The 19711-nt window shown below is 39.5% G+C and overlaps 1 protein-coding gene across 5 annotated transcripts in view; it reads right to left on the bottom strand.

Moving 5' to 3' along the window:
• The window catches only part of DNM3 (dynamin 3), a 180786-nt gene that overhangs the window by 44834 nt on the left and 116241 nt on the right, over positions 1–19711 (bottom strand). For 3 of the 5 annotated variants that reach the window (XM_075097092.1, XM_075097090.1, XM_075097091.1), the window contains exon 16: positions 11614–11725. The exons of 1 other annotated variant lie outside the window; for it this stretch is intronic. In XM_075097092.1, the coding sequence (XP_074953193.1) occupies positions 11614–11725 (112 nt within the window). Of the gene's footprint in view, positions 1–11613; positions 11726–19711 lie in introns of those variants that run through there. One more of the 5 variants, XM_075097094.1, reaches the window with a different exon arrangement.

The following is a 19711-nucleotide window of genomic DNA, read 5'->3' as shown; positions in this document are numbered from 1 at the left end:
AACAAAACCACTTGAGCAAATTTCCAATCATACTTCAAGCTGAGATGATTCCACCAGGTACAATGGGCAGTCACATGAACAGGTGTCAAATTTTAGAGATCAATTGAAGTGAGTCTGGTAAATAAGCACTTATTCTAAAACAGGCAGAAATAAATCACTGCATACTCAAAAGATGTTGGAGTGAGGTATTTTTAAAGAATAAAAGATGAACACATCTTGCCAAACCTGCTCCAAACCACTCATAATACTGGCCTTCTCAGGCTTGAAGAGAGAACTCATGTGAAAGAAATCATGCTCCTTCTATACAGAATTCATTAGTAACAAAATAATCCTAAATCCCATGTCCTCTGCTAGTCAGACCACTGACAAACAGGTAGATTGCCTCAAGACCCTCTGGTTCCAGAGGCACTCAAAGGCTAGTGACAAACCTTTAACAAAAAACACAGACAGGACACTGTTCCATAATTATCCACTGAGTCTCTCAAGTCATTCTTTGACTGCAAGGAACATGTTTTTACTCTAAGTTTGTAAAATGGGATCCTGGTCCACAACTGCAGCTTCTAGACAAATAGTATCTATTCACAATATTAAAAACAGCTGCTGGAAAGGCATCATGCTGTGGCTTACAAAAGAAACTGTACAAATAAAATGGAACTAAATGAAAGAAATACGACATGGGGCAGAAATCACAGCCCCAATCAGAGAATGCCAGGACTGGTTCTAGGAAAGGAGAACTTTATTTTAGCAGAACACTAATCAGACTACAGAAAGCATGTTAAAAACAACAGTCCCCTAGAAACATACAACACACAGACTTGTAACGGGTGAAATTCTAACTCTGTGGAAGTTGATACTGTTGACTTCACCATGCCCATCTTCCAGCCCTTCCATGACCTAGATTGGTTGCAATTAAACCATTTCTGACCATATGCGTTCACTCATCAGGTTAAGAGGTATTTCCTGCAGAGCAGTATATTACAAAAGAAACAGTTAGAGAGATGTTTTCAAACTTTTAAGGACAAGTGAAGGACAAGCTTCCTAAAGCAAGAGCCTTGATTTTCACATACCAAGGGCAACACAAATGATGTTAAGGACTGCAGACAGTGCTGTATTTTGTTCTCACTGTTAGCTTTAGCTTTAACATTTTAATCAGCTGTGAGCCCTTGACCAGAAACCATTGCTCTAGAAGTAAAGGAGTCCTACAAATGAGGGTAAGAATTTACCTTTGCATAGAATATTGGTTACCTGCATGTACAGATACATACATTGGCCCATATATATATATAGCTCATGTATAATCTCACAGCTCTAGACACAGAAACATTTGAGGCTGTCTGCTGGTGTCATTGTTCATAGGGTCAGGCCATTACCTACACTGAAGCCCTCAGCTGAGGAACAAGAAGAAACTATGCCCATACAGCTTCTTGGTGCACAGAGCTGGCATGAAAACTTCACATCTCGAGTGTTTGCAGCCGCTTCTCAGGTGACAGGTGGTGTGAAAGAGATGTTGAGCTATTGAGGATGCCTGACTGCATGCAGCTGCAAAAGTGGATAACAGGGTGGCCTCTGCCATTTTGTTCACTGCCCTCACAGCAGAGCCAATGACAACCTCGCTCACAGTGCTTCTGAGAATTTCCTACCTGAATCAGCCAGATAACCTTTAATAACTGTAATTTAGAATCATGGTACAGCAGTTGTCAGACCATGGACCTCAGCAACTACAGACTACTACATGGTGTCTGCAGGACACAGCTGGGGACAACTGGCCTGTGACTGGAAGGGCTCCTATTCATTATATGGAGGTTGCTGCTTCCACTGGAAAATGTCTAGGTCTGCAAATCAAGCAGAGTTTTAAACCATCAAACTACAACTGAATGCCAAATTACATTGCATAAACTCCATTAGAAAAAATAGTCTTATCTTCCATGCTCTGGGTTAGTTTCTTTAGCTGATTTCCCTCAATTCCCTTATGTATGCTGCCACCCAGTATAGAAACCCCAACTGTTCAACAGGTCAAGATAATACTGTGCAACAAATGTGACTGGAAAATTTGAATATCTGCTATTTCAAGGATCTGATATGGGCCTGACACCTTGTGTAACTGAGCTGGTAACTTTGTATCTACCCACCACAGAGCTTATACCTACCCAAATAATTTAACATATGTTATTTGAGCTTGATAGCACATTCGATGACATGTAATTCTCTCTTTGAATTATGAATAACTTGATTATAAAAGAGGAAAAGCAGAGGTAGAGTTTAAAAGAGAAAGAACTTGAAGGAAACAGAGTAAGACCACTTGTTTCTCAACTGCAGGAACAGGGGTTTTAGGAAGAAGGGTATGAAAGTCACCAAAGAAAGGCACTGAACAAACACCACAAGATGTCCATAGCCAGTTCTTCCTAGCGGGAAATCCCAAATCTCCAAAATCAGCGAACTCAATATATCAAGTGTCATACAATAAAACAAACAATAAAAGGATAGGGAAGATATCACTCAACCAAAGGTCACCATGGATCTGGGAAACAGGTGGGACAGGAGCTGAGGAGTGACCACAGAACAGGGACACATGACATCACGGAGGGAGAGTTACATCAGTGGAGAATGCAGCTCCAGAATGGGGGATTTTACACACAGAATATGGGACTTGAGTCTGACTCAGCATATGGAAAGTGATTATAAACCTATCTTCACAAAAAAAGATAGGTAGGAAAGGTTAAAGAAATCCAGGATGAACTATGTGTCAGACTAGACACTGCACATCCTAGTTTTTGTCCAAAATGGAGTCAGGAAAGACAGCGTTCATTTTCTCCTGATCATCTTGTTTTCCCTTGCAAATGAGAAAAAAGAAGTATCTGGCCATTCACCAGCTGCCCTCCACCCTCATGTCCAATGACTACATTTCCTGTTACACTGTAAACGCTATGGAAGGGTGAGCATGGTGACATATTTGGCAGGAAAAAATCTTTCAAATTTTTATTTACTCCCAGTTATTACTCACAAGTAGGTTTTTGTGCAATTACTGACTTGGAAGACAAGATATTTTAGGATTGTCCCAAAGCCTTGTGATACTTCTGTGGAGTGTGTTTCACCTTCTGTTCAGTCCCCCTCATGGGTGACCCCATACAGGTTGGTGCAGCACAGTCTAGAATCACCTTTCCCACTGCCAGCCAACTCTCAGTGCTCATTGACCAGGGCTGGGAAAGCATCTTTAGAGGCTGGCCTGCATCACTGCCTTCCCCAGGGCAAACCCCACTGTATGTCCAGAATAAGGCTGACTCTCACACTCCATGACCTGAAACTTCACAACCAGAAAGTTTTCACCTTTCAGTAGAGCTTCAATGAAATCCTTCATCAGAGTGGAAGCAGTGCAAAAATTAGCTGTGCCATGGAGAAGGAAGAATTTTAAAATATTTTCAATACGCAGATTCTTTGCCAAAAGCACAGTAAAGAGCCCACCATGAATACATTACAGAAATGTTTGCTCATTTCTAAATTTCCTGGAGTTCGCTTAATCTCAGCAGTCCCATTAAACAGCAGAAATGTAAAACCCTGTGACAGCCACTGAACCCCCGACCCCTGATAGGCAGTTACCAGCTTTGCTGGGACTGGTTTTGAAATCATTCAGTCCGTTAGCCTGCATCTTGTTACAGTCAGTGCAACTGATGCAATACTGTGAATCTCTTTTCCCTGTACATTTTTAACTCTCTCATGCCAGCAATTTTTTTACTCCTACAAGAATATAAACCAGGGCTGCTCTGTTTCTCGGGGAACATGGTTGCATCTAGTTTTTGTTTGAACTAGTAAATAGTTAGGAGAACAAGAAGATAAAAACTATCTGAAACATGTTTACACATCCTTGAAACAGTGAGGCTGCAAGAAAGGGACTGAAACACAGCCTGCTATTTCCTTTCCTCCCTGCATTTTGGACTGCTTTTGACCCAGCATGTGTGCGCATGCACACTCACTTGCTTGGTCTGCTCCTTTACAGCATGACTTCATTGTAAAATTCAATTCGTCTGTTCAAAGTAATGACTTGAACACTGTCTATAAAATTATGGCGTTTTTCCACTTGAAAAAATAATTTTAACACGTCTTCATTTAAAAGTTATTTTTAAACCTAGTTGGCCTGAAGCCAGTTTTAGTTATAACTGAAATGGATTCTTTTAAAATTAGAATTCAATGCCTTCCTTTTAGAAAATATACCATTTTTAAAAAAGAAAAAAGAAAATAAGTAAAACCAGTAAATGCACAGTTTACACTTGAGTTTACGCTGTTTTTACCCTTGGACATATCAACACAGTTTGCTTTTCAACTTACTACTATGCAAGAAACCCAAACAAGTCTTTTCTTTTTCTAGTTTAGGAACTTAATTCAAAAATGGACTTTAGCATTCCCAGAGCAGAACCACTTACTTCCAGTTTGAATCTGGCTGGGGCACTCACAGAGCATCACCACAGCCAGTAACTGGCTGAGTCAGAGATAATGTCTGGGAGGTAACTGAAGACCCTTCAGAAAGAAACATGGCTGAAATTGAAAAAGAAAGCATCAGAGCCTCATGGCTCTGGGACTATATCTGCATTTACATGTCAATAGCCAAGCATGAAACAGATGAACTGAGAGAGTTGTTGTCATATACCTAGGTAGAATGAGTGTCCTGACTTTACTGAGTTCCCATTTCCCAGGACTGTCTCAAGAGACAGGAGAAAATATGGGCTTCTTAATGAAGTAGCTAATCTGGAATCTGGGTTTAGATGACAAAGGAAAGGTGAATTCTTCATATTACGAAGTGTCACTTTGGGTTTTGGCAGAGTGGGGGGTGTTGTTTTAATGCTCAAGTGCCTGGGTATTTGGAACAACAATTCCTCAAGGCCACACCATCTATCTAATCTTTCAACCTAACAATGTAAGAAGCATAATGAAAATGGACTTCATAAGAATGTCATAGGGTTTGCTTTTGCTGTTTTCAAATAGCAAGCTCTGGAGGGCTGTTTTGGAGGGATTTTGTTTTTGGTTTTTAAATAAGGCTGATGAAGATGCACAGCTCCTGTGTCTTCAGCACCTGGACTGAAGCTACAATGATCTGCACAACTCTGCACAATGCCCTGCTCTTCCTACCTCTGTGCAAGGCTGCCGAGTGGAGTTCAGTTTTAATATTAGTAAGATAGGGCTTGCCAATGTGTGCTTGCTGAATGAGGTAGGTCTCCATTACCTCATTCTATAGGACCCTTTAACAGATTTTATCCAACAAAGCTTTTGAAGATATATTTAACCATGTGAGAAATCTCACTTACGTTAATGATTGTGCAACAGTAAAAAGTAAAAATAAAAATGATTAGTAGTCCGCTGATGATTATAAACCCTCTTCACTTCCTTTCCCCCCCTTTTTCTTAGGAAGTTGTTACTCCAATGTTTATTTTTACTTTTGTAAATCTAAGAGTGCAAAGCTAAAGGCAGAGGTATAAAAGCGGCCACAATCTGAATGGGTGGGTGGGTACAGGATTTTAAGTATGTACAAAGGACATGATCTACAGTATGAATGCCACACCAGGCATCACTAGTAGGAGTGTTACAGCTCTGCTAGCTACCCACTAATCTGTACCAGAACAGTAAGGCATGATTATGCAGCTTTGCCACATACAGCTTTATAAGAAGCTTTGAGAAACCATCATCATCCTCAATCTGCCATTCCTCTCTTCCACCAACCCCTTCTCAAAAACTCTTGTCACCTCTCAGGTTTCATTTTCCATGCCATTAGCTGCAGAAATCTCAAGATGTTTGTGGGGTTTGAGCCCCTGCAGGCAGCTGCATGTTAATTCTATCTGTCTAATTGGGATAATGTAACCTCCAGAATGCAGCATGAATAACCAGCGTGAAAGAGAAGGGAGTGGGGACAGATGAGGATACAAGAATCCTTACAAGGAACTGGGTCCAAGAGAAAGGATCAGGATGGTTTTCTGGAGATTTCTTTTGGAGTTACCTTCTGGCTGACAGCCCAGACCAGAGGGAAAACATTTCTGAACTTACAGGAAGAATTGCCCTTTGCTCAGAATGAAAGGAGAGCTAATAGCTCCACCAATCCTCACATCTCACAGGTTTCTCCTATACTTGCTTATGGGTATCTTGCCTTATGCTAGCAACCAGCTCTATGTCAGATGCTACTGGTCCTGACCTCCCTGGAATGCCCATAGCTCAGGTCTCTGGAGAAAAGAGCTGGTCCATGCACTTCTAACCTCCACACTCTGTTTCTGCCAGCCAGTGCCCCATCTATCCCCATTTCCCTTGACAGAGTATCTACAGTCTAACCTCTCTGCTCTGGAGATCAGATCAGTGTCTACTGCAGCAGCAAAGCTTTAAGTCAGCATATCATAAAGAAACATTATAAACATTACCTTGACATTTTAGTGTGCACAGTTAACTTTTACATTTCACACCACCTCCTATGCAAAGTCCCTCTCTCCATACCATCAATTCAATACTTCTCTTAACTCCTCCCCACCCAACAATAAGAGCCCATTTTCTCAGCCAGGCCAACAGAAGAGATTTTTGGTCCTTCTGACTGCAACTACTAGGGAGACAGAAGTGGTCATAACCCAGTTAAAAAATACAAAAATTAAAAGCAGACAAAATTCCCCAACCTTCAGAACATTTAAAACCCACCTGGGTCTTTCTCAAATACCCCAGAAATGCTTCAAGCTCACAATGACATGCTACAGGCAATATTTCAGGGGCTACATTCAACATTTGCTATGAAGCATCTTTTGATGCTCCAGATACATCTTCCTAAGGGTTAATATACCAAAACAGGAAAGGGGGGGGGGGGGGGGCAGGGAGAGGAACACAAAAGCTGTATAACTTCTTTCCATGGTATGACAAACTCTCTCTGCTTCATATTCCAAAGTGTGCGATGTGCAATTTCCATTCTTAAGCTCAGTAAAAATCGCATAAAAAACTACTAACCCTGGGAACTGCTTGATTATTAGTTTATCAGATCAGCATCAGCAAAACTGTCTTTTTATGTGCTGCTTACTTTCAAAAAAAAACAAACCTACCATGCATATTTCAGTTCTCCCTCTCCACACCCCACACCCTTCTGCTGCTGTCCAGCTGGAACACATCAAGGGTCTAGAAGCCAAGTCAAATGTTGACCCCACCCTCCTCCATCCATTTTAAGGCACCTTCAAAGCCAGTACACTGATCTAGTTCAGCTTAGCCAACAACGCCAGCAAATCTGTTATTTAAGACTTTAGTGCTGGGTTTTTATAACTGCCCATTAATACAAGCTTTGATGTATGGTCAAAAAATGCAGCTGTAATGAGTTTCATCAGACTGTAGTAACCTTTTCTCAGAAGGTCTTTATTACTATACCTTCATAATCTTTGGTCCCAATGCTCTTTTATAGTATCATTCTTACTGAACTGCCTTAAAAAACAACACTCAGCAACACTTAACACATCTCCTTGCCCAAAATTAAAACAGAGTCATTAATAGTTTTCTAGAAGACACTTTTGCACTTATATTTTTAATACAAGTTTGCTGTTACGAGTATGAAAGCTATAGTTGTGTGAAACCAAAAGAGAAACCAATTTTCCAGACAAAACCCTTGAGACAGGATACAAAAGGATTTTTTAAAAGGACTAACTACTTACTCTGTTGTTCCCCTTTGCAGCATGCAGCAAGGAGGAAAGAGGGGAAAAAAAGAAATATTAGATACATTTATTTTACATTAATTCAGTCTAACTCATACAGTCTGGAAACGGCTCAAACCAAATGAGGAACTGACTCGAAGAACATTCATGGAATCCTTTAGTTAGACAGCTTCCAGGGGAGCATAGGACATTTGCAAAGGATTTAAACTGTTCAGCGAAGTTGTAAATTCATGCTGTTTTTCAAAAGTTCCTCTCTACACAAACACTCTGATTCCACTTTTGCTTCCTTCAGTGTAAATCAGGAGCAGCTCCTGGGAAGTCAGTGGACACTAACACAAGGGAGAAGAAAATGAGGCCTGAAATGATCTAGGGATGGGACGGAAGCCAGAGGGATTTTCGTGCGTTGGTAATACTGAACTTCCAGTACGCAAAGCAACCCACTAAACATGTCTGCTTACCCTTGCATGGCAGCCACTCCCTACGACATGCCAATGAATGGAAAGTTTCATGATCCAATGCTTTTTAAAAAGCAAATATTTTACTTTTAGATTAGTAATAAAAATAAGGAGGACATAGCATTAGGGGAGAGGAGAAAAGGAATGGACAGTGCTAGCAAGGTAAAGTGTGCAGAGCAAGTTACGACAAACATCTGTGCTATTTTTATTTTTTTTTTAATTGTGAGTTCTGCCATGAGCTGGCATGAACAGAGTATATTATGCAGTCAGCCAAAATAAACACCATCCTACAGTTGAGAAATACAGTCTGGAAAGGTTAGTCACAAAGTTGTAGTCATTTTTTGAAAAAGGAGGTTTTTGGATGCATCAGTCCAGAAACCCAGCAGCAAAGTCAGCTGGTAAATGGATATCCCGTTTCAAAGTGAATTGGCCACAGTGTGATTTATATCAAGCAAGCTGACTTGCATATGGGTTGGAAAAATAAAAACACTGATTCATTGCTATCTGGGTGGCTGTCAAAGCCCACGTCCTGACAAAAGCTTCCTGGGGGAAGGAGGTGACTTGGCAAACTGCAGAAGAATTCAGGGGCTCATAGAGCAACACTGAGGGATAACTAAAGATAGTTAACAACAGAGTGAATATATGAATGTGAGTGTGCATCCCCATGTGCAGAGGGCCAGAAAAGGCAGGCAAATTGAAGCAAGGAAATGGAGGGATGGGGTGACATCTGTCCTTTAATTTTTGATATATTAATGACATTTATTTAAGCAAAAAGAAAAATTAAAAATCAACAACCTTGGACTAGCTTACAGGATTAAATTAGTAATAGAGGCTTCATATTAGTGGCAGTAAGTACTGAGCCCCATTACCACTGTAATCACACAAATTTAAGTAACGCTACTAAAAAAACAACAGAAAAATGAATATTCTTAGTTGAGATATTTGCCCCCGGTGAGAATCCAGAACATATATCTCTAATTCAGTGACAAATTCCTACTTTTCTTGCCACTGCAGAAGGAACCCAGCTAGGGGCAACTGCATTGGGTTTTATATCAGCGTCCTCATACGTGAGCAGCAGAACTGTTAATGAAAGCACATAGCTTAGCTTTCAAATTCCAGGCTGTGCACACTGCTCTGGCAGTTACAGAAAGCAGGCCAGCTTCACCACTGCAATACTGCAGGTTTACGGCACTATTAATCTATTTTTCATTTCTAAGCAGCAATTTTTCTACTGCTAGTGCCAAAGCCTTGGATACTCAAAGTTACCAGCTGTGGCTTGCACATGAAAAAGAGTGAGAAGGTCAGTCTGCGAAGGGGCTAGGGTACCTCTTTGCCTTTTTAACTCTGGGATCGCAAAGCTGTGGTGAAGCACTGAAATAAGTGCAAGTTGCTGCCCTTTCCTGGCAGTCTCTCTTACATAAAAACACAGACTCTCAATCCTCGAAGGACAATTAAGGGGGGGGGGGGGGGGGGGGGGGGGGGCGGGGGAAGGGGGGAGTGTATCTAAAACTATTTTACATTGTCAGAGGAAGGTATGAAACTGAAGAGTATGCACAGGACTTTAATGAAACACTGCTGATTTTTAAGTTCCACTGGAGCTTCTAAAATACTCTGGGCCTTGGAGCTTTTGCTTTGCAAAATTCAGAACTTGAACAGCAGACCTGCAGTCCACATTTGGACCTCTAGCCCTGTAGGAAAAAAGTGCTTTGCAAGACCAGAGTAGCATCAAGCATCTTTCCTGAACAGCTTGATAGACTACTGGGTGAATTTCAAGCTACAGGGGTTTGCAACAATAATATTTACTCTTTTTGTAATGTAAAAATAATTCCAGCTCAAAGGAGAACTGAATTTTGAATCCCTTCTACTTCTGCCTTTCAAGGAAGTCTCTCATCTTGTATCGAAGACTCCTTTGACACACCAACTTTAAACAAAACCAAGAATTCTTTATAAACATATTTTGAATACAAAATATTTTTAGGTGGAAGGGAGAGACAGGAAGACAGAACAGAAGTTTAGAAATCCAACTAGTCTGTCTTGTTTAAAGATAAAGTAACAGATATATGAATATGATAAACATGTCACAGAATACAAGAGTAAACCAGAGGCAGCAACAGGCTTTTTTTGACATCATTATTAAAACCTGAGCAAGAGGAAAAAAAAAAAACAACAACAGTATTTTGTTTGTAGTAATTAATTAGGTAACTTCTCGTAACTAATCCTTGGAAAATGACTTCTGATGGTCTTCAGTAACAACCGATCTACTGGGAGAGATAAAGTACTGAAAAGTCACCAATTTTTTGTGTGTGTGTTTTGTTGTTTTTTTTTTTTTTTAAAAGGTAAAGTCTCAGATATCTGGTAGGTCTCCTGCTCAGTTTGTATTTGAACAATTCTTAAAAACTCATCATCACTGTTTATTCCTATAATAAATGGAGAATCCAGCAGTTCAAGGATTCTCTGATCTATCTTCTGATGGTAGCCTTGAAACTTGGTATGAAGAGAGGAAGCTGAGAGTTATTTGCATAAATAGCAGCCGGAGAAGATGCAAACAGAATTATACTGGAAGCCATTGAGGTATCACAAGGATAAGGGAAATACGAGGAAGAAAAAGATTAAGAGATAGAAGGCAGCACAAGACCCTGGGCTCAAGGCATCTGGCCTTCCCATAGAAAACAATCAGGAAGACAACAAATTCCATTAAAATCAAAGCATCATTTCTCAGAACAGATCTTCTGCTGGAGGAATCTAGTGGACCAGCAGACTTACTGAAGAAAGGGGAACCATGCATTAGAGAGACTTTCAAAGCTCAAATGACAGGTATTTTTGCTAGTCAGCCTTCTCTCTGGATACATCTCCACAAACCTTCACTTAATATTAAATATCAAAATAACTAAGTCCATAAAATATGAAATGGTAGTTGGGCATATTCCGTTTCCTGACTTTCCGTCTTTTCTGTTAAATTAATAGAGGCTTTTTTACTGTATCTGGTTCGATTTGCTCCACAGGATGATTGGCTGAGTAAAACTGCCTTTGGAAAGGTTTAGCATGTGTTTCATACACAAAAAACATGCAATGAATCAGTAAAATAAATATACATGATTGCCTGGAATGCTTCTGTCAGTTCTGTAATACAAAGCTTGAGGGAATAAACTCTTCAAAGCACATCTTTACCTTAGAAGACATTAATAGAAACAACGAAGCTCAGGAAACCCCAAATTGCTCAACGCTTTTACTACACAGATCCAATGAATAACATTTTGGAAGATCCAGTATGCGGCTGGTTGGGGTTTTTTTGTTTGTTTGTTTCTTTGTTTTAATATTGAGGTTTGACGCACAAATTGATCTTAAAATATTTCATTATGAATATTTGAAAATTACCACAGAATAGTACAATGAAAAGGCTACCATTTCTTGAGGTATCTGCAGATACTGTGTTTTCCCAGATGATATGATTGTTTTTTCTAACTCAAACACAGCAGCTACTGGAAAACTAAGCGAGCTGTTTAACTTACTGAGGATTTATCAGGATAGACACCGGCTCGCAGCAGAGATGCCTTCCAGCTATCCACCTCCTCTTGGGAGTCACAGGCTAGCTCAAGGAAACGGTAATCCTTGTAAACATTCCTAGAACAAAGAGCACCACATTGTAAAAACTACTATTTTACTACTCTGTATCATACACACAGCATTTTAAATTAAAAATCCTTCGGGATCAGAAATTACTTGGTAATTGTTTTGGACAACAGAGTTTATGGGACAGGTGCTTGTTTAATAATTACATGGAGTACTTAAAAATATCTTAGAATGCTACAGTGCAGCTCTGGAAATAATAATAATCTGAAAGCACCGTAAAACTACTTAAAGATCAATTTTCCAGCTTTTGCCAAAACGGAGCATTTTTAGGAAAAAAGGCTGTTGCGGTGCAGAAGACAAACACATAAGACATGCCAACAAAGCTGCATGTCTCGTGACTGCTGCTGTAACCAATAAATATCAAAATAATTAACGATGCAACTTTTTCCCTTGTTAAGTCCTTTCAGTGCATTACATACCCTTTTTAGGTTTTAGACGTCAGTAAAAGGGGAAAGAAAACAACGATAATCAGATATTTTAAACAAACAAAACAAACCCCTGATGTCCGCCATTATAGTAAGAAAACTGGGACACGTTTAAGTAACACCTCTTGCAAGTAATTCATATAATTAGATAAACATAGGGAATCACTTAATGGAAGAAAAGAGAAAGGAGGAAAAATACATAATATATAGGAAGGTGGTACTTGCAAATTCTCCAATAAACAGAACAGATTTTCCCCTTACGGTTTAGCCATTAGTTTCCAAATTCAAATTCTATATACAGACCAGATCATTGTAAATTTGTCAGCCAACGGTCTTTTTACGAAAGGCCACAAGCTTAGCTGACAAAGGTGTAGGAAACCACATCTTGCTAAATTTTAACAGTTGCACAAGGATCAATCTTCCACCACAGCCAGACAGTCTTCTTTCCTTAGCAAGCTATGGAGAAGGGGGAGTGGGGATGCAGAGGGGGGTTGGTGGAGATTACTTAACTTTCAAAGACAGCAGTGACAAGGGGTCCTTTGGTTTCATTGTGCAACTACAGAGGTCATTTCTGCCACATATTTTGAGGGGGAAAAAAATGGAATATGCTATAGAAACAGGAAATAAAGCTATTAGTATCACTGCCTAGACAAATTTCTTTAGCATTCAGGGACTGGTGGGATTTCACTGTCACACTGCCAGAACACAAACAACTTGATGTAATTCCCACTCACAGAAGTGCTTCTCCCTTACCAACAATGTTACCAGACAGTTTCTAGCCTTGCTTTTGAGGGGTAGTCTCAGGAAACAGATAAAAAACAGGTAGAAAAATTATAATTGAACAGTAAGTGTTCATGCCTCAGCATGAAGCAGCCATGACATTTAATCATTAAATTATCAGCCATGAAACCCCAGTATGGCAACCAGAGTATACCCACCTCTGAATAGAGGGAAATCAGGTATTTTTAGAAGGCTTATAGGTTGCATTCAAAACTGCAAAAATAAAGGACATACTGAGATTTCTTTATGTCAGTGACACAATTCTCACCAGTTTTAATGGCTACATCTCAGCAGCTAGGAAGGCGTGCTCAGCATTGGGCATGCACTCCTCCTTGCAAGCATCCAGATCAGAGGTGCCACTGGACCATGCTTCAGTGCCACTCAGGGCAGCACACCTGTGCTTCCTTCCCCAAGAAACCAGCCCTCAAAGGGACAAAGAGGCGCTAAAGAGTCGGGTTCCTTAGTTTAGGCGAAGCCACAGACAGTATGAACGACAAAGTTCTATGGATTTTTTTATTGATTAGAAATTTAAAATTAAACCTTTTTCTTCCCTGACTCCAAATGTACTACATCCTGCCTGAAGGCAAACAATAGCCTGGACAACCTCCTCAAATGCCGATACCTTGAACTGATGACAAAACACTTGAATTTTATTGAATTTCCAATATTGTGGAACTCCAAGTCAACGTTCACTGAACCAAACAAAGTACTTAATAAAAATATAAAAGAAGCAAAATAAAATCACCAGAGAAGAAAATGCTGTGATTTATTGTTAGGAAAAACTTTTACCAAGATATGTTTTTTGGCTAAGTACACTAAGCAGCTATAACTTTGAAGAACTAGGAAGCTGAAATTGTAAAAGGGTACTCTCAGAAAAGATGACTAAAAATAACAATAGAGCAAATAAAGGCTGTAAAACACAGCGATAGGGCAGTTCCAAAAATACTTATCTGCAAGAGCAAAACAACATGACACCAGCTTGTGAAAACATTTTTTCAGGACTGTCGCGTTATATATTAAACTTTTTGGCATTTTGTGACTTGCTACATCAAGCATAACTGTAGAAGGGATTTTAGGCAACCGCTTTGAACAGATGGGAGCTGGAAGTCCTGCATTCCTGTCTCCGTATCAAGACTTTTCCTAGGCCTAGGGATACCTTACAGCTAGGTGACTCATGTCTCCGGGTCTCTGAGGCTCCTCTCCATGTAGTATCTCTACTATTTTAGTGTAGCTAATCTTTCCCCACCACCACCACAAATGAACACAGGTTTCAGCTTCACAGCATAAATGAGGAACCGAAGGATGTACAAACTGAGCCAGTACTCATAGGAAGCTTACAGTAGAGTAGGTAAATGGATGCTTGCGTCTCAAATCAGCTTCCTTGCTACTAGACTTCTCTTGCCTTTCTTTCTTCCGGAAAGGCTGACAGACACAGGAACTTTTCAAAGGAAAAAAGCATAAAAGTAACTTCTGAAAAGAGTGTGTCCTTCTTCTGTTACTAGTGGAATCTTACAAAAACACATTAACATGTTTTACTCATTAGGAATCCACTGGCGTCTCATGGAAAGCTCTAAAAACGTTCATGAAAACAATTCAGATTTTCCGTTTTGTTCTCTTCCACTTTTTAAAATTGCTGAAGATATCAGCACAGTAACAGTTACTACTCAATCCTCACCTACTCACTCCATGTGGAACAAAGTGAGGTCATGTTCTTATTGTCACCTCTATCGCAGCGAAATGGGATGTTATACATCAAAGAGAAGGATACCAAGAAGCAAAGAAGATGTACTCTGAATAGTACAAATCTTGTTGATATTCAGACATCTTTAAATCTAAGGGACCGTAGAAACAAAACAGATACAATAAAGGGGAACATGCCTAAAAGTACAATTTGTGTGCAAGATTTCCCTTGAAATATTTAACATTTTTCCAACGTGAACACACAAACAGGGAAGCTGTGAGCAAATACCATATCTGCCTATGCTGGTTCCTTCTGTAGAGGCTCATCATTGTAATTTAATATCCTGTAAAGTACATGAAAATATAGCGACATTACTGGAAATTAACATAACACTACTTTTTTTCCCCCAGAGTGAAAAACACAAAAGATTACCATTTGTTATCTGCAGGTTTTATTATTCTTTAAATAAACAAACCAACCTCAAGAACAGCATTCCAGAAAACACAATGATTGTTTATGAAGATGGCCAGACAATTGCACTAAAAGTGTCGTTTCTGATTCCAGAATGGTTCCACACTCAGGACGTATCTTTCCTAGATCAGACCCATTACTTGAGAGGCCAACAGGCATTCAGCTGTAACTCTTAACTCTGCTTACACAAGTTCTTCACTTTACTACTATCTTTGTTCCCAGCATACTGCCTTCCTTTCCCCATATATTTCAGGGTCCAAAGTGAACTTTCTAATGCAGAAATTGCCTTTGCATTGTTCACGGGTGTTTCTTTAACCCCTCCCATCACAGAAGAATCCTAACATGAAAATGCAGGAACAGAGTAAGGTATTTGAAAGCATACAAGAGGAAACAGAAAAATGCCAAATAAGTCTGAAGACTGAGCCCAGCTGCAAGTTACTGAGATTCCTGCCCCACTAGTCCTGAAGCTTGGGCTGTCAATATTGTATAGGGAAGGTTTGATTACCTATAAACCAGCAGTACTATACAATTCAGGACTGACAGGTGAATAACACACAATTGAAAATTACAAAGAAAGACCTTTCTAGTTGCTTGCTACAGTGGAGGCAATACCAGCAGGTTTCCCTCTACAGCAGTTGCACATAAAAACTGCTCACCATCTGAGAAAACTCAAAACTCAACTGTTAGACAACAAACCTGGAAAGACTTTAAGGGCAACCACTGTAGACACATTACAAACCCAGTTAATATGCATGCATATATATTAGTGTATATCCACATATTAACCATAAGCATATACAGCTTTTAGACCAAGTTGGATCTGGAACGTTTCCATTGACAAAGATGCACTGTATGCCCATGTGATTTTTTAAATATATATAGAGAAAATACAAACCAAGATTAAATGAAGATTTATTTATTCTTGCCATTATGGGACGAGACAGAACAGCAATTACAGAGCAAGAATATTAGTGAAATTTTTAGAATTGTGCCTATTAGCCACTTCAGTCCTGCAAAGAACACAAAACCATAGTTAATTTAAGCAGTTGCACTGCAATGAGCGAAGCTACTCACAGCTTACAAAGATTTCAAACAACTGTGCTTGTCATCTCAAACGTTTGGGTTTTTTTTTTTTGTAAACTTCTGGTCTTTTTAATAGGATGCAAGCAGAATTAAAATGAACATTAAAAACCTTTAACCAAATGCAAATCAGCCCAAATTTATTGCATGAAAAACACAAGAAGTTCAATTCTTAGATATTTCTTATTTGATTGATAATTAAATCATACAGAATATGGGTTTTATAAATAGTCACCTACAATGAAAAAGGGAGAAAATAACAGAATCCAGATACTCTAAATACACGTGCACTATTGGGAAAGAATCTTGGATGAAACTCCACTGTATGTTCTCTACTTAGTCAACCTGCAACTCCACTGTATACACACTGCTTATTCAACCTTAGCCTAAGTCCACCATTTCAGACTCCTGTAATTCCACAATGGCTGATTTGAATATATGCACTACTTTTCATATAAGAAAACTCTATTAGAAGCTCCATAAATCATATATTATAAAGAAACAAAAATGATCATCTGCTCTGAGTTAACAGAAACGACTAACATTTTCTATCAAGGCATGCCATTTCAGATCAGTCCAATGTAATTAAAATTAATTACACATGTCTGAAGATTTTTTTTCTCAGTATCCAGAAAAGCCAAAGAGACAAACTCTTAGGCAATGTAATGAAATAATAACACTTAAGGATTTTACCACCTAACTCATAGAGGTGGTCTCCCATAAGTATAGGGATCTTTTCAAGTTCATATGCACACACAAACACAAAATTTTAAGGTGAAAATGAATAGAAGATGTGCTGATCAGTACATAGCCAAGCCTGGACAATTAAGTATCTAAAGTTCTATATGTAATCCAGAACAGAAATGCAGCCAAAACTAACATCACATAGGCCAAAATAGGCAGTAGTTACAGCAACTGGCACTAAAATATTCCATAACTCCCTGTTGAAGAAGGTTTGATCCTTTTTGTGGTGAGGGGTGGAAGCATGTTTTGGAATCTACCTTGGGACCACACAGATGCAAAACCTGCTCACAGCTGTCAGATCCCCGTCACGCTCAGAGGGAGCAAGTCTCCTGCTCCAGTCCTGTGCTTCTCTGGATGGGGCAGGGGGACCCAGGCCTTGCTGGGTCACAGTGAGCACGCAAGGTGAAGCTGTCCTGCAGGCTTAGTCAATTTTACCAGCCATGACCTGGCCCATGCTTACAACACCCATGTCTCTGGTAGGTGTCACTAACATTTCAGATGCCACACAATCACTTAGGGACTCTTTCTGAAGTACAGTGTAACTACCATATTTAAGGTATGGGTTTGGCACTGATGTTTCTTTCCCCAAGAACCCCTTTTTGCTCTGTAATACCAGTATACCTGTATCACCTATCCACCATACTGTGTTTTATTTATCATACAAATAATTCCTGTCAATAATGACAAAAAGGAAATATTCCATAAGAAACCAACTGTTTTTTAATGGAATGTACTTGGGGGATAAAGGCTAGTTATTCCTTGGGTTTGTATATTTTTCCTATTCTTGAATATTATACTCACCAGCATCTTAGAAGTTTGTTTACAAACATTAGCAATTTTTTTCTGGATTAAATTTGTGGAGTTTTTTAATTAAATAGATTCTCATTCTTCCATTTCTAACAGAGAAGGCTCTGAACAGCTTACAGTCCAGCTCTTCCTGGGGCTTAGCTGAGAAATTCAAAAACAGTAACTAAACATACATCTCATCTTAGGCTTTCTCCTTCAGCCTGGCTTCCATCCAACACCTCCTCTGACCCGGTCTCCTTTCACTAGTTCCCTTTATTTTGGCTCTTGCCCAATTTCCCTTATATACGGATAGCAGTTAACCAGTTGCTGTCCATAAGAAGAAATTCAGTACTTAAGCTCTAGTATATCTGGAGTCCCAGAAGACTTGTGCTCAATCCCCCTCTAGAGCAACACTCAGCCAACAACATGCACCCAAAATAAATACTGTCATACTTTTCACTGAGTATACACAGCACACTTTCCTGGGTCCTACTAGACAGCACAGTTTCTTGTGCAATGATTCCTGACAGGCAGAGTGTACACAGGAGCTGGTAGCTAAAATCTATCATCTGGCAGTTCTATTTCCAGTCCTATTGTGTGCCCTCAAAACTTCCTTTTGATCACTCTCCTCTTGACATTCATCTGTTTGTCAGATTAAGGATCTGTTTCTACCATGAGCCTGCCCCAGTCAGCTCTCACGCAGGAACGATAGGTTCTGCCACACTGCTTCATGACTATTGAGGAGCATTTAGCTCTCAAGAACCTATTCTTGTGAAGGCAAACAGGAACATTTCTGTGCTTTGAATTTGTTCCTCACATACCCCTATCATACAAAAACATAGAGTTGAGAAAAGCAACACTGTTACTTGGTTTCAGCTGGATCCTGGTTGGGCAGGAACATAAAAGACAGGGAGACTTGGTGGGATCTTGCTCTGCAAGGGAGGGACAATTTCACACGCTGGTTCTGCTGCTTTTGCTCCAGTGAGTCTGAAGAGAAACAGAGCTTCCTGCATAAGAAAGACTGCTGATAAGGGACTCTCCACCAGGTAACTCTTCCTCATTGTACAGTTGCTATTCCCAGTATTGGTAGAAAAGACCTGTAAATTCACCAACTCAGCATACTACCATTTTATAACCCCAAAAATCTTTCCTAGTAGAATCTCTTCTCTCACAAGAGAGAAAGAATTCATCCTCCAAACCTGCGTAAGAGGTGGAAAGGAAACTTTTTCTCTGCTTGTAGCAAAACAAGAGTTTTTAAGTGTCACTCCTCCTTTACTTACAAAAGTAGTAATTAGATGGAGTTGTAATACAGTAATTCAGTTTAGTCAAAGGGCACTCACTCTAATATACATTGCTTTAATATCTTGTACTGCTACGGTAAGACACCTAGAGGAGTACATCTCCAAAGGTGTTCCACGGTGTCTATAACTTAAACAGATGGGCCCACTCAAAAACTTGAAATAAATTATTTAGTTTGCTGAAAAGCAAAACTCACCCCCCCTCCAATTCTCTAAGCAACGCTATATCTATTTCACACCAAAAGTTTTCTTTTTTTTCTTTTGCCCTTTTTTTAAACTTTAACTAGAAAGTAACAAGAAAAGAATTTAATTATTTCACAATGCAGCCTTTTCATAAACAATTATGTTCATTTCATGAGAATTTATCTTCACTGTGAAATCAATTGTCACAGTCTCCATTTACTATACATTACCAAGTCACATTTGATTCCTGTCAGAGAACTGTTGACTTCTGCAGTAAATCAAAATGACAGATACTGTTAGTTTCCTTCTGCATCTATCCCCAAGCCTCAGCTAACTCAAGATGGTTTTTCCTTCTATGCAGTGAAATAAGGATTTTCCTGGTAACTATATTTCAGAACTGGAAAGGTTTTCATAAATGGAAAAAATGCAGTGCATAATCCAGGAAACTATTGAAACGTACAGTATCAGAAACATATGGCGTAGCAAATACCTATGCAGTGAGGGGCTGGGAATGAAAGAGAGAACAAGA

This window comes from Phalacrocorax aristotelis, chromosome 6 (assembly GCF_949628215.1).
Source record: "Phalacrocorax aristotelis chromosome 6, bGulAri2.1, whole genome shotgun sequence".
NCBI lineage: Eukaryota > Metazoa > Chordata > Aves > Suliformes > Phalacrocoracidae > Phalacrocorax > Phalacrocorax aristotelis.
The sequence above is the reverse complement of the archived record's forward strand: the minus strand, read 5'-3'. Positions and strand labels throughout refer to the sequence as shown.